The following is a 14,677-nucleotide window of genomic DNA, read 5'->3' on the forward strand; positions in this document are numbered from 1 at the left end:
AGTAACAACCTGCTAACAGGTGCCCATCCTCCACCTCAGCTCCATTCACCTCCTCCTCCACCTCAGCTCCATTCACCTCCTCCTCCACCTCAGCTCCACTCACCTCCTCCACCTCAGCTCCATTCACCTCCTCCTCCACCTCAGCTCCATTCACCTCCTCCTCCACCTCAGCAGCTCCATTCACCTCCTCCTCCACCTCAGCTCCATTCACCTCCTCCTCCACCTCAGCTCCATTCACCTCCTCCTCCACCTCAGCAGCTCCATTCACCTCCTCCTCCACCTCAGCTCCATTCACCTCCTCCTCCACCTCAGCTCCATTCACCTCCTCCACCTCAGCTCCACTCACTTTCCATTTACTGGAGACTCTGACTCTGGATTCAGACTCAGGTTCCTGTTAACGCTTTTACCCCGACTCTCTGGACAATTCTCTGTAGTACTGAAACTTATTTTCAGGAACTTCCCTTCCCACCACATCTCCAACTCCCTCAGGGCCCCTGTTACAGTCATGAAGATATGATTTATAATCATATAAGAGTCTCCTTAGTGTTTTCCTGAGCTACCTCTTGGCTCTCGGTCCTTTCCACCTCTCCTGCTCTCTGCCACTCACCAACCCTGCCGGAGCACTCTGTACCAGAAAGCTGCAGCCGTCACACTTCCCTAAGACTCAGAGAGGGAACAGAAACCAAGGTCTGAAACACCCAACCAAGACAAGACCAGAAATCAACACCTCAGATCATCCCAATCTAAGATGCCTAGGGAAACAAGGAAGGCAATTCTAAGAGACGAGTTCAAAGTGGTAAGTGCCTACATCAAAACTTGGAGACATCTCATAATAGTAACTTAACGGCACACCTGAAAGCTCTAAAACAAAAGAAATCACACCTAAAAGGAGTGGAGTCAAGATGTCACCAAACTAAAAGCCAAAAACCAATAAAATAGAAAGAAAAAAAGACAATACAAAGAATCAATGAAACAAGGAATTGGTCCTTTGATAAAATCAATAAGACCATATCAAGACAGTGTCCACTTTCTAAGAAGTGACTGAGATTAAGGGTAGATACCGCTAAGTTCTTATTTGTTTCTTTTTTAAATGAATTGCTTAGATAAATAAAGTTTGAGTGGTAGATATAAAAAAAAGTGTGTGTCAAATTATTTTTGTACTTTTGAAGTGTGAAACTTTCAGGGTAGGGTTTTTTCGTTTATAAACTTGGTGGATGAGTTAGAGAATACACTGCCAGCCGTGGTATAAATGTCTCCTGTATCCTCACTGTGTCTCATAGGTCATCCCAGATCGCTCCTTTGCTAAGATTCCATTAGCACTAAAAGAGAGGGAGAAACAGACCAAAACAGGAGGGAGGAACAAAACAGAGGAAGAGAAGAAGAAATGAAGGGGAGAGGGAAAGAAGAAGAAACTTTCTCAGTGCTGCTAAGCACTACCAACCTGAGTAACAATTTTAAAATATATCCTTCAAAGCCAAGAACTGATATTCCTTTTCTATGGGGGTAGGAAGCCAAGTATGGTAGAACTGGCTCAGAATCCCAACTGTTAGGGACACTGAAGCAGGAAGGTCATCACCTCAAGACCTACAGAGTCCAAGGGTAGTTTGGGCAACTTAGGTGAGAATTTGTCTCAAGAAAATTTAATTTAAAATAAGAAAAATTTAAATAGCTCAATGATATGGTGGTTGCCTAGCATATACAAGGCCCTTGGTTCATTCCCCAGTAATACACACACATACTCACAATATTGGAAACCATTCTCCCTTATCTTCTCTGGCAAAGGTTGAGGCAAGAGCACAGCTCAACACAACATAAACACATATACTCTGTGAGATTTCCAGTAAAACCTTGGTTATAGCAGTGGATGGAAGGTTGAGTTCAACCCAAGCATCATTCTTATTACTCTGAGAGCTGGGCTGAACTGTGTCCATGGTTCCCCTTGGGAAACCTCTGAGAGTAACAGAGCCTTGAGCAGGTTACCTGGCCTCAGCTCAGAGGTTTAAAACCCTGGGATTTTTATTTTATTTTATTGAGACAAGATCTAGTTACATAGCCATGGCTATCCTGAAACACATGTAGACTGGGATGGTGATGCAGGAGAATTGATTGGCCAGGCAGGCAGTATAGGCAGGAAAGCCAGACAGGAAGTAGAGGTGGAGCAAAGAGACTGGGAGTATTCTAGGAAGCTCCCTCTGCCACTCCTGCACAGAACACCCAAGAGGCAGCATGTAACTTGCCCAGCTGAGAAAGGTACGGAGCCATGTGCTAACATAGATAAAGATAATGGGGTAACATAAGTTATAAGAGTTAACAAGAAGCCTGACCTAATGGGCCAATCAGTTTATAACCTTATGGAGTCTTGTGAGTGATTTTATTTGGGATATGCCGGTTGTGGGGTACTGGGCGGGACAGAAACCCCAACAAGCCGGCCCCTCATGTTACAGGATGGCCTTGAACTCACAGAGATCCTCCTGTCTCTGCTCTGAGTGCTAGAATTAAAGGCATGTACCACCATACCTGCCCAGCCCTGGGACTGTGTATGTGTGTGTGTGTGTGTGTGTGTGTGTGTGTTTTCCTGAGTGTGTGTTTCCTGCCCTTTCTGATCCTAACCAAGATATCTCTGAGCACCCAGTGAGTCCTCCCTGGGTTTCAGATGGAGAAGCCTCATTACTCAAAATTCTCTTGCTGTTTGTCAAAGTGACCAGTCCAGGTCATAAGCATCAAACATTAAGTAAGCGCAAAAGCTTTTATCTCTACCCAGAGACCCGAAATGTGCAGCCGGGGTTACTGTTAAAAGTTTATTGCAGTCATGTTCTGTGATAACAGCTCTGGGAAATAGAAACCAGGACATCCAGCTGTAAGTGATTCATAAAATCTGAAGCTTTATCTCAACTGATTGGACGTATTTGATTGAGATACACCATGTCAGGAAATCTCGCAGAACAAAATGCCTCTTGCAGATTGATGCGGCAGGTGTTCAAGTGAACCATTAAAATCCACGGAGTGACAAAGAGATGTGATCACAAGGTGACAGCCACAACTGAGGCTCCTAGTCGCTAACCTGTACCTGCAATTCCCTGTCTTCCTCTTCTACCAATGACACACCTACTAAATCTCAACATCCCTCCAAATTCCTCCTGGCAGGTCCTTAACTGTGTTCCCTGTCTTGATATGACCCTCACAAACCATCTGTGCATGCACACACATGTACACACACACACACGCATATCTTTGTTTAATATAAATCCTTACCACTGTGGTTTGAAAAGTAACTCTGTATCTATGAGCCCTGTGTTCCTGAACATCAGGCTCCCGACAGGTGTAGCTATAATTTTCTTTAAAATGTCATTATATGATACAAAGTGAACCTAAAGCCAACCAAATTTAAATTTCTTTTTTCTGCGTACACACCCTTCCTTCACCGTCATCACACACCCACTCTGAAGCAGATGCTTAGTCCTCCCAGAGCCTTCTTTCAGCCTTCGGGTACAGCGTGCATTATAAAATCTCTTCATTTCCCCTGAGGTTTGAATTTTGACCTGATCTCCACAGAGGATTGTAAGATTCATACAACAAAGAGAACATAGGATAAAAGATTTGGTGTTAGGAAACCTACTACTTATTCCAGTTCTGCTCCCGTTGAGCCTCGCAGAGGCCTTCCCCTCTCTGTGCAGTTTGTCCATCTGTGAATGTCCATCTGCTTAGGACACAGGATGAGACACTCTACCCTTTTCCGTCATTCTCTGGCTTCATCTCACCTGAACACAGGGCAGAATTGTGAGCCTGCAAGCTTTGAGCCTAGAGCTGGACAGCTGTGTGTCTGTATCCCAGCTGTGTGTGCACATATGTGTGCACTGGACAGCTGTGTGTCTGTATCCCAGCTGTGTGTGCACATATGTGTGCACTGGACAGCTGTGTGTCTGTATCCTGTATCCTTGTTCACAGAACAAGGAGACAAACAATCCAAATTTTAAGTCTTTGTATGTAGACCAGACCAGAGAATAATGTGTGAGAGGAATAAATGTGGTATGCTAAACTTTAAAAATATTTTCTTTGCAGAACAATCAGTTAGATGTGTACTACCCCTATGAAAACATGTTTAGATGATCAAGAAATTTTGGGTATACCAAGCATTGAGGTATCTGCGTTTTTAAATTATGTTATTTCTTGTTATTTTTATGTTATTTTTTAAGTTTTTATTACATGTTGTAAAAGCATAAAGGTATTGGTTCCAAAAGTTAAAGGTGTGTGTGCTGAGAACTGAAAGCAAATGCTATGAACTCTTGGATTTGATTTATAAGACTGCTGAAAAAAGTGAGAAGGAAATAAATCAACCAAGAGTGGCAGCGATTGCTAAAGTCAAGCAGTCTGCAGTAGTTTATCATGCACGACAACGATGCCATAGTTTGTGTGCAGAGAACGTTTGCTGGGATCCAGATTGGTGCAGATCCCAACCCTCCTCAGAGCTTCTTGAGGAGCTGGAATTGACACAGAGACCCACAGCAGGACAACGTGCAGAGAGTGGGAGACTCTGAAGCACTTGGCCCTGAATGAGATGTCTTTATCCAGCCCTCTGCTCAAGGCTCAGGATCTATGCAGAAGAGGGGAGTGAAGACTTAAGAGCCAGAGGTGGGGGATGACTCTGAGGAAAGAGAAGCATCCAGAGGTAATGGGGCTGGTGCACAGAGACTGTGACCGCATGAGCGAGACCTGGACAAGTCCAAGCTGGACGAAATCCCAGCAGTTAGAAGGGAAAGTGGATGTAAAGTCCCACCTCTGATCAAGAAGTTATTTACTATTGATACCTACAGGGAGAGGGAAACTGATTCTCTCTGGTGGAGTGTCACGGGTACATGGACCCCTCTCCAGGACAGGCCTCATGCTCAGGGGTCATTGGTCAACACAAAGCAGACTCCAGGTTTTTGTGTATTCTTTTCTTGTTCTTTGGTTTGGTATTTTTTTTTATCTTTTTGTTTGTTTGTTTGTTTGTTTGTTTTGATGTTGGGATTTTTTTCCTTTTTTGAGAAGGAGAAAGAAGAAGAAATTGGGTTTTTAGGGAGGTGAGGAAGATCTGGGATGAGTTGGGGAGAATATGATCAAAATATATTGCATGGAGATTTTTAATGATCCTTTTAATTTTTCATTGTGTATACGGAAGAGCTGGAGGGATGGTTCAGTGGTTAAGAGCATATGCTGCTCTTCCAGAGGACCTGGGTTTAGTTCCCAGCACCCACTTCGAGCGGCTCACACTCGAGAGGATACATTGCCTTCTTCTGGCACATGGATTCACACACACATATTCACACACACACACATATTCACACACACATATTCACATGTGCATATCCACACATAGATACAAATGCACCCACATGGCAGTTCACAGCTACCTTTAACTCCAGTTCAAGGGTATCAAATGATGGGGCACCAAGAGTGCACACACACACACACACACACACACACACACTCATGCACACACACACACACACACTCATGCACACACACACACACACAAACTGACACATGGAGAGGGTGGTATAAGGGAACATCAGAAATGCGAAACACTCATACAAATAAATTTTAAATTAAAAAGAAACATTTTAAAAATCTATTTCTATAAGTTTAATTTTTTAAACCCCACATATAAATGAGATCTTGAGCATTTATCTTTCTGCACTTGGCTTATTTCATTTAACATAACGGCCTCCATGTTCACCCAAATCGTCAAATGCTGAGATTTCCTTCTAAGACTGAACAGTGGTGTGTGTATGTGTGTGTGTGTGTGTGTGCGTGTGTGTACGTGCACATGTGTGTGTGTGTGCATGAGTGTGTGTGTTTGAGAGAGAGAGAGAGAGAGAGAGAGAGAGAGAGAGAGAGAGAGAGTGGAGTTTCCACCTATACTTGCTAACGAGCACTTTGGTCGACTCTATACCTTGACTACTGTAAATTAGGCTTCAGTAAACCTGGGAGTTTGGTATTTCTTTTACACACTGCTTCCATTTCCTTTGGATATATTCCCTGGGGTAGATTGACAGCTGGTGTGACTTCTCAACCTTCTTCTAATTTTCTCGTTAGAGCAACTTTTGCTGCACTTTCACGAGCCTGATACATTTTCATCTTACACCACAGAGGAGAACAAGAAAACCCATTGAGCTCTACTGGCTCACTGATGCAGAAAACAGGACTTTCCCCTAAGGAGCAAGAAGGCTAATGCGCAAAGTCCATAGGAATGTATGGTTGCTTTTGGGGATAGGAAGAAGGTGAAGCAATGGCCAGCTCCCTCCCCAATCCCATCCCACAGGCCCTTGAAAATGTACTCACTGAGATCTTGGGATAGTGAGAAGATGAGACAATGGCCAGCCTCCCTCCCCCATCCCATCCTACCCTGCCCTGGCTGGCAGTGCACTCACTGAGATCTTGGTAAAAATGTAAAGCAACAAGGACAGAACGGAAAGGTAGATCTGGATCCGCTTGCCTCCAAACCGCTTCCGCAGGTACTCTGGCATGGTCACCACCTGCATGGGATGAAATGGAGCCGAAGTGAACAGAGAGCCCAGGGCAAGCAGATGAATGGGGTCTGTCCTGGTGTCAGAGCTTCAGGAGTGGTCAGGGATTCATACCCCTTGTTAGCCCAGGAAGTCTACAAAACAGTCAGATGCCATTTGCTTATTCAGCTCCACATACTCTATCCAGTAGAAGTAGGTAGGCCCTAGCATTCAGCTGAAAAATATGAAAAGCAGCCAATGAACACATGTTCTCTCATACACACAAGGACGTAACCAAGGAGGCAGATGCTTGCCCTGAAGAAGGTGCATGCAAATGCACATATGTGTAGTGTGTGTCTGTCTCCCTGCCTGTGTCTGTATGTGTTTTGTTTTCTATATAGTGCATCTACTATATAAGACAATGGCCGCCTCTTGCCAATGCCCCAGAGAAGTAATTCTAATGTGACTGTCACCTTGTTCTACACAGGCAGTACAAAGGATTGCAATTGCAGACCTTCCCAAACATTCCGCTTGTTCCCTTCTGCAAATCCAGCCACACTTCCTGTTTTGCTCCCTATGCCCTTAGCCTGTTGTCTTCTGGGACCAGCTTGTCACTAGCAATCTGTGAGCCTTCAAAAAGTACAGTCTGCAGACTTTGTCCTGTATCACCTCTAGCTCCCATGGAGGAGGTGCTTACATTTGTCACTGAAGAGGTGATGATGAAGCTATGTCTGGTCAGCCACAGGCCCTAAAACAGGAGGTGATGTTGTGCATAAATGAAGAAGGGGCATAGTTCTTTTTCTCAATCTGATTCCCTTCTAGTGGAGGAAGTAACGAACTCACAGCAGTGTATCATAAGAACATGCTCAGAGAAAGTGGTGGAGGATGCACATGCTCAGAGAAAGTGGTGGAGGATGCTTCAGGGACCTCTGAATAAAGTAAGGCCACCCAGGGACCTTCCTAGATGGAAGAGTAACAAACCTGGACTGAAAAGAGCCAGAGGGACTGTCTGATGCCCCTGCATGCAATCAGGAGCTATTTTAAAACCTAGGACTGAAGGTAGACCTGGACAATTCTCTGTCATTTATGCCATAAAGTCCCCTGTGGCCTCCAAGAGGACAAAGTTGGATGATGGAGCGGTTACTTACCCCAGCCTTGATGTAAATGGGAACAAACACCCAGCCCAGCACGACCACAAAGATCAAGGCCTGTAACCAAAACAAGAGTTAACTCAGATCAGGAGAAACTTCCACATCTCTGCTTCTCTCAAGAGATGCTGAACTGCTATAGAAAATTCCCACCTCTATCTCTCTATCCCGTCCTTCCTAAGGGGCTAGGATAGACTTTGCTACTGGCTTGGTCTATGGCAAAAGCATGTGAGCAACATTGGGAGAGAACCCAGGATGCTGCCCATCAACCAGCCTGGACTCCCAGCTAGAGTTCTGAGTTCTCTTTCATCTCTTCCCTGGTATATAAGGAATAAAATACCACTTAGAGAAGAAGGGAAAGAAAGGAGAGAAGGAAAAAAGAAGGGCAGGAGGGAGAGAGGGAGATGAAAGGAAAGAGAGGGAGGGTGGGAAGAAGGAAGGAGGTAGACCAGTAACGTTTCCCAATCCCTAACTTGGCTAGAGGAGGCCTTGTCTTTGAGGACCAAGGGAAAAGGGGCTCCTGCGACTGTCATAGCAAGCGGGCCTCTCATGTGAAAACTCCTGGAGTCAAACCCAACTGCACCCAGGTGCTTCTGAGGATCCCATACATCTCAAGATCCTGAACACAGACTGAGCTGGCTGCCTGCTAAGACTCTGCTATAATCACATACAGGAAGCTTAGTCCTTAGTGTAGAAAGGTGGTGGCACTTTATGAGATGGCAGAGCACACTGGGACATCCTTGCGTCCTTGAGAGCACTGTTCAGAAGTGACTGAGGTAATTCTAAAGGGACTCCTCAGCTATTCCCAAGGGGGGATTTTTACAAAGTCAGTTTTGGATCTATCTAACCTATCTTTCTGAGTGGATGATGTCTTCAATCATTTGCCAACCACATTGAGGCTCCACAGTCCAGAGGGAGCCTCACAAGAGCCTGTACCATGCTGTTTAAGCCTTAGCCTTCAACCCTATTGACTGAAGAATTATCTTTACTTTATAAAGTTAACTGTCTCCAACATTTCATCACAGCAATGAAAATGGAACTGAGGGCCAGCTCCTTCTACCTCTAGGACACAGAGGCTCAGGTGTTACTCACGTTCCATTCAAAGCCACCCATGGCGATGCCTGAGGCTGCTCCTGTCCCTGCCAGCCCCACAAAGTGACCACTTCCAATGTTACTGGCAAAGAGAGAGGCTCCGATCTGGAAACAAAAAGTAATAAATAAATACAGTTAGGTGAGTAGGACACCCTGGCTGAGACAACGGAAGAAGAGACATGCCCGCCAAACAAAGGCGCTTGAGCAATCAGAGGCCTGCTGGGGTCTTGACTATGTTGAAATCTGTAGGACAAGGTCCCGCAGCAGGCATGGGGACTTGGGATATAACAAAACACAAAGAGAGGCTTGAAAGAGCAGCAGGTCACATCGACATCCATATCTGTCGGTCATTTTTGACCTGACTTAACTGTGAGGAGGCCATGGGAAATCCCCCAGTCCACCAGGGTGCCTCTGAGTCTCCTGGGACTGTCTGCTCAGAAGCAAGGCTGCCTTTCACCTCCACATCCTGTCAGACCAGGTGACTGGGGCCTGTCTGACACAGGCTCTCAGTGAGTGCAGACGATGTCCTTAAAGGCAATCATTTAGAGACCACTGACCCCAGACTCCTTGTTGAGAAAGAGTGTAAAGCTGGTGGCTTCTGTGTGGTTTCCTGACATGAAATTTTGGGATTTTTATGTGCTCAGAAGTAACACAAGACACTATTAATGATAACTAGTCTCTAAATCCACACCATATTGCCATTTTTCTTCTACAAAGGTCCTGGAGGTGTCTCAGGAATAATCAAAAACCACTGCACTTTTCAGGAACACACACACACACACACACACACACACACACACACACACACACATATATATATATATATATATATATATATATATCTGACAACAATTTAGAAAGCAGATTAAGAGGGTGTACACTAAATCCCCAAGATATGGGACAGGAGGATGAGACTGAAAGGGGGCTGTGCATGGGAACCGAGAAAATAGCAACCGGGGCCTGGAGAGATGGCTCAGCAACTTGCAGAGGACCCAAGTTCAGCCCCCAGCACCCACGTTCCAAGTGGGAATGAATACAGCCCTGAAAAGACCAGAGTGGCTGGAGTGTGCTGGACAGGGCAGGGTGGCGTGAGAGCGGGCATTCACAGGAGTAGATGCTGCCAAACTACCTCAGGCTGCATAGCAAGTTCCAAGCCAGCCTGACTGTGTAGTGACATACTGTCTCTTGTGGGGAAAAAAAAAAGAGTGTCCAGAAGGAGATCACATGCTTAGGCAGTCTAGCCAGGGACCTCCAGGATCACTGTCTCTACCCTCTACCCCATCCCTAGTGTTGGGTCTACAGGAGTGAACTATTGTGTTAGATTTGGCATGGGGGCTGGAGATCTGAGCGCAGGTCCTCATGCCTGCTGTCCTAGTTAGGGTTACTGTTGCTGTGATGAAACACCATGACCAAAAGCATGTTGGGGGAGGGTGGGAAGTGTTATTTGGCTCACACTTCAGCATCATGGTTCGTCACTGAGGGAAGTTGGGACACAAACTCAAAACATGGCAGAAACCTGGAGGTAGGAGCTGATGAGAGCCCATGGAGGAATTCTGCTGACTGGCTTGCTCATCGTGGTTTGCTGAGCCTGCTTCCTTATAGAACCTGTGATCACTGGCCAGGGATGGCACCACCCATAATGAACTGGGTCCTCCCACCACCAACTATTAATAAGAAAATGCCTTACAGCCAGAGGTATTTTCTCAACTGAAGTTCCCCCTTTCAGATAACTTTAGCTTGTGTCAAGTTAACATAAAATTAGCTAGCACACTTGAAAGGCAAGCACCCAGCGAGCCTTCTGCCTAGTGCTGCAGGTGATGCTCAGACAGATAAAGCCTTTTCAATGATAACATTTGCTGTTGACAAGCAGAGCTATATTTGTGAACTTCTAGTTTAGAAATGAAACCGCAACTCCTTCCGCTCTACCATTCCAATTAGCTTGGTTATGGATGCTCTAGTTTTTTAACTCTGCCTTAAGAACATTATGAGAGACACAGACAATGAGGCTTCCTTGGGACATTTACGGCTGTGCTGCTTAGAACAGAGAAAAACGTGTTTCCAACTAAAATGCTCAACTATAGGAAGGAAAATTATTTGATAAATTAAGATTGGAAAATTATTTGATAAATTAAGATTCATACTAATGATGGAATACTACGAAGTCATTAAATTAAATGATAGCTTTGAAAATTTTGCTGTAACATGGGACATGGTCATGAAAAAAAAATGATAGCAATGCCTACAATACCAGACTTCGGGAGGATTACCACAAATTCCAGACCACCCTAGTCAACATAGTGAGTGCCAACCAGATCAGTTAAGCTATGTCAGAAACCTGTCTTAATAAATCAAAATGGAGACAGGTCTAGTGCAGCACTCCTGGACCCCAGCACTCAGAGTGAGGACAGGAGCTGCAGGAGTGCAGTCACACATTGACTGAAGCCAGCGAGGGCACAAGAGACCGTGCTTCAAAATAACACGAATGATAGCTTCACCTAACATAGCCTACATGATCCTCAAAATATTTAAGTGCATGTATATGTGCATGTATATAGATAAATTAACGAATATAGATTCATGTTCTGGCACAATTATGTTTGGAAGAGAAAACACAGAGCATATATTTATTTATTTTTACTTTTTATACTTTTCTAATTTTTTACAATGATTTATGAATATAATTATCAGAATACGGTCTTTAAACCCTCCAGCGCTCTCTCAGACTCGCTGACAGAGCCTGAAGACTGAGAACAAAGCAGACAGGTAAGTTCAGTATTGGTGCTGTGTAAAAATGTCACCAAGAGCTGGGAGACAGTTCATCAGGTAAGGGACCTGGCTGCCACATTTAACAACCTGAGTTCAACGCCCAGAATCTGATTGGTGGGAGGAAAAAAACCTACTCTAAGCTGTGCACAAGTTGTCCTGTGATTTCCACATACATGCATGGCTTGTGCACCGGATCAAATTCATACACAGGCACCACTGTTATTTAACTAAACAAAGTGGCAAAGGTCACTGACTGCTGACTACAATTGCATTCTGTATGAGAAGTAGAAAAAAGACATCTGACTCCCAGCTGACCTGGCATCAGAGCTTGGAGGAGAGTACACTCAACCATGCTGTTTACAAATGAAAACGGAACTACATCACCAAGGAAAAAGATAATTCTAAACCCACACTGATGTTGTGTATCAGTGTGGGTTCACATGGGTCTGTGGATAGAAGACACAGTGGTGCTCCCAGGATGGTGTCTAGCTCCCAGCTGGAGTAGAGACAGCCTCTGGAGCACTGGCTCTCCAGAGCTTAGCAAAGGACATTTCTGTTGTTATCCAGCTTACACCTTTAGCAAGTTAACTTCCATATCCCCAGACCTCCCTTCTAAGTGCCCCAAAGCGACAAGGCCAAATGCAAATTCTAGTTAATGAACACTCGTTTGGCATAGGCTTTGAACCTTTAGAAAACACAGGCAGACAAGATTCACTTATTTCTTTTTTATTTATTTATTTATTTATTTTTCCAAGACAGGGTTTCTCTGTGTAGCTTTGGAGCCTGTCCTGAAACTTGCTCTTGTAGACCAAGCTGGCCTTGAACTCACAGAGATCCACCTGCCTCTGCCTCCTGAGTGCTGGGATTAAAGGCCTATGCCGCCACTGCCTATCAAGATTCACATATTTCTAACAGAAGGTACCAGAGACAAAAAGGCAGCAGTCACAGAAGACAGATTAAAGCGAGGTGCTAACTCTAGAATCAAACCAGCTGCAGCTCTGCAGGAGCTCTCCCTACACACTGACCAAAGGACAGCAGCAGCCTGTGCACACCCAGGACCCTGAATCACTCCTCCTCCTTCTGGGCACAGTGGGCGCTCTCTGACCTGCTTCTAATCCTGCCCTTGACAGCAAAATACAGGACCTGAACTCAGCTGCTCTAATGCTTTAAGCTTCAATTTCCTCTACTCTAAACCAGGAATAAGAATCCCTCTTTGCCAGACAGGTGTGGTGCAGTGTACCCTATAATCTCATTATTTGTAAGTAGAGGTAGAGGGATAGATGATCAAGTTCAGCCATGGCTAAATAGCAAGTCTGAGGCCAGCCTGGGCTACATAAGATCTTGTCTCAAAAAGAAAAGGGGGATCTGTACCCCATTTTAAAATTGGATTATTTGGAATTTTGATGTCTAATTTCTTGAACTCTTTATATATTCTGGAGATCAGTCCTCTGTCTGATGTGGGGTTGGGGAAGATCTTTTCCCATTCAGTAGGTTGCCTTTTTGTCTTATTGACTGTGTCCTTTGCTTTACAGAAGTTTCTCAGTTTTAGGAGGTCCCATTTATTGTTGCTGTCAGTGTCTGTGCTACTGGTATTATATTTAGGTAATGGCCTTATGTACCCATGCATTGAAGACTACTTCTTACTTTCTCTTCTATCAGGTTCAGTGTGGTCAGATTTATAATGAAGTCTTTAACTCATTTGGAATTGAATTTTGTGCATGGGGATAGATAGATATGGATCTATGTGCATTCTGCTACATGTTGACATCCAGTTATGCCAGCATCATTTGTTTAAGATGTTCTCTTTTTTCCATTGTATAATTTTAGCTTCTTTGTCAAAAATCAGGTGTTCATAGGTGTGTGGATTAATATGGGGGGAGGAGGACTAGAGGGAACAGGATAGTCAAGATGGGGGAAGGACAGAGACAGAGAGCAAGGAAAGAGATATCTTGACTGAGGGAGCCATTATGGGGCTAGCAAGAAACCTGGCACTAGAGAAATTCCCAGGAATCCACAAGGACGACCCCAGCTAAGACCCTAAGCAATAAAGGAGAAGGTGCCTGAATTGGCCTTGCCTTGTAGTCTTATTGATGAATATCTTAAATGCCACCATAGAACCTTCATCCAGCAATTGATGGAAGCAGAGGCAGAGACCCACAGCAGAGCACTGGACTGAGCTCCCAAAGTCCAGTAGAAGAGTGGGAGGAGTGAGAACATGAGCAAAGAGGTCAAGACCATGATGGTGACACCCACTGAAACAGGTTACCTGAGCTAATGGGAGCTCATCCACTCTGGCCGAACAGAGAAGGAACCAGCAGAGGACCAAACTAGACCCTCTGAATGGGGATGACAATTGTATGGCTGGGGCAGACTGAGGGGCCACTGGCAGTGGGACCAGGATTTATCCCTACTGCTTGTGCTGGCTTTTTGGAACTCGTTTTCTTTGAAGGGATACCTTGCTCAGTCTAGATATAGTAGGGAGGGCCTTGGTCCTTCCTCAAAGAAATGTGCCTTGCCCTGTCTGAGGAGTGGATGAAGATGGGGTGGAGGGAATAGGATGAGGGGAAGGAGTGGGAACTGGCATTGGATGTAAAATGAAAAAAGACAGTTTTGGGTTTTTTTTTTATCTCTTTTAATTCTTTAAGACAAGGTCTCTTATAGCCCAGGTGAGCTCCAAGTTAATCCTGTAAGTGAGGGTGTGCATGCCCTTCTGATCCCCCTGCCTCTCACCTCTCCTGTGCTAGGATATGGGTGTGAGCTGCCATGCCTGGTTTCTAATGTCTGGAGGTCAGTTCTCAGGGAAGCCAGTTATCAGAGATAGGAGCTTTGTAGGCCTGTATATGAGACATCCATAACAACGCTTAGAGCAGTGGCAGATATCTACACACGTGGACAGACAGACAGATAGACAGACAGACAGAAAAGACAGGTGGTTTTAATAAAATAAAATTAAAAAGAAAGAAAAGAAAAGAGGGAGGGAGAGAGAGAAGAAGGCATTGTAGATGTGAGGTGGCAGGCGAGAGAAGTCTCTGAGACACTTCTCCCTAAAAAGATGCGCCATTTTGAAGAAAGACATACAATGCTGTTGCCAGTGCAAGTTTCTACAGACTACGCCAGATTTCTTGAAAGACACCAAGGTTGTTCCTTTCAGGAACAAGATCATCATAGCTCAAAGGAAAATGTTCT

The 14,677-nt window shown here is 44.8% G+C and overlaps 1 protein-coding gene across 1 annotated transcript in view; it reads right to left on the reverse strand.

Moving 5' to 3' along the window:
• LOC146893897 (sodium/glucose cotransporter 1) overlaps positions 1–14,677 on the reverse strand; it is a 53,162-nt gene that overhangs the window by 24,964 nt on the left and 13,521 nt on the right. Inside the window, exons 3-5 of the mRNA XM_087909122.1 lie at positions 8,726–8,830; positions 7,634–7,693; positions 6,411–6,515 (exon numbers count right to left, since the gene is read on the reverse strand). Of these exons, the coding sequence (XP_087765248.1) occupies positions 6,411–6,515; positions 7,634–7,693; positions 8,726–8,830 (270 nt within the window). The remainder of the gene's footprint in view (positions 1–6,410; positions 6,516–7,633; positions 7,694–8,725; positions 8,831–14,677) is intronic.

This window comes from Myodes glareolus, chromosome 8 (assembly GCF_982192425.1).
Source record: "Myodes glareolus chromosome 8, mMyoGla1.1, whole genome shotgun sequence".
In the NCBI taxonomy this organism is placed as follows: domain Eukaryota; kingdom Metazoa; phylum Chordata; class Mammalia; order Rodentia; family Cricetidae; genus Myodes; species Myodes glareolus.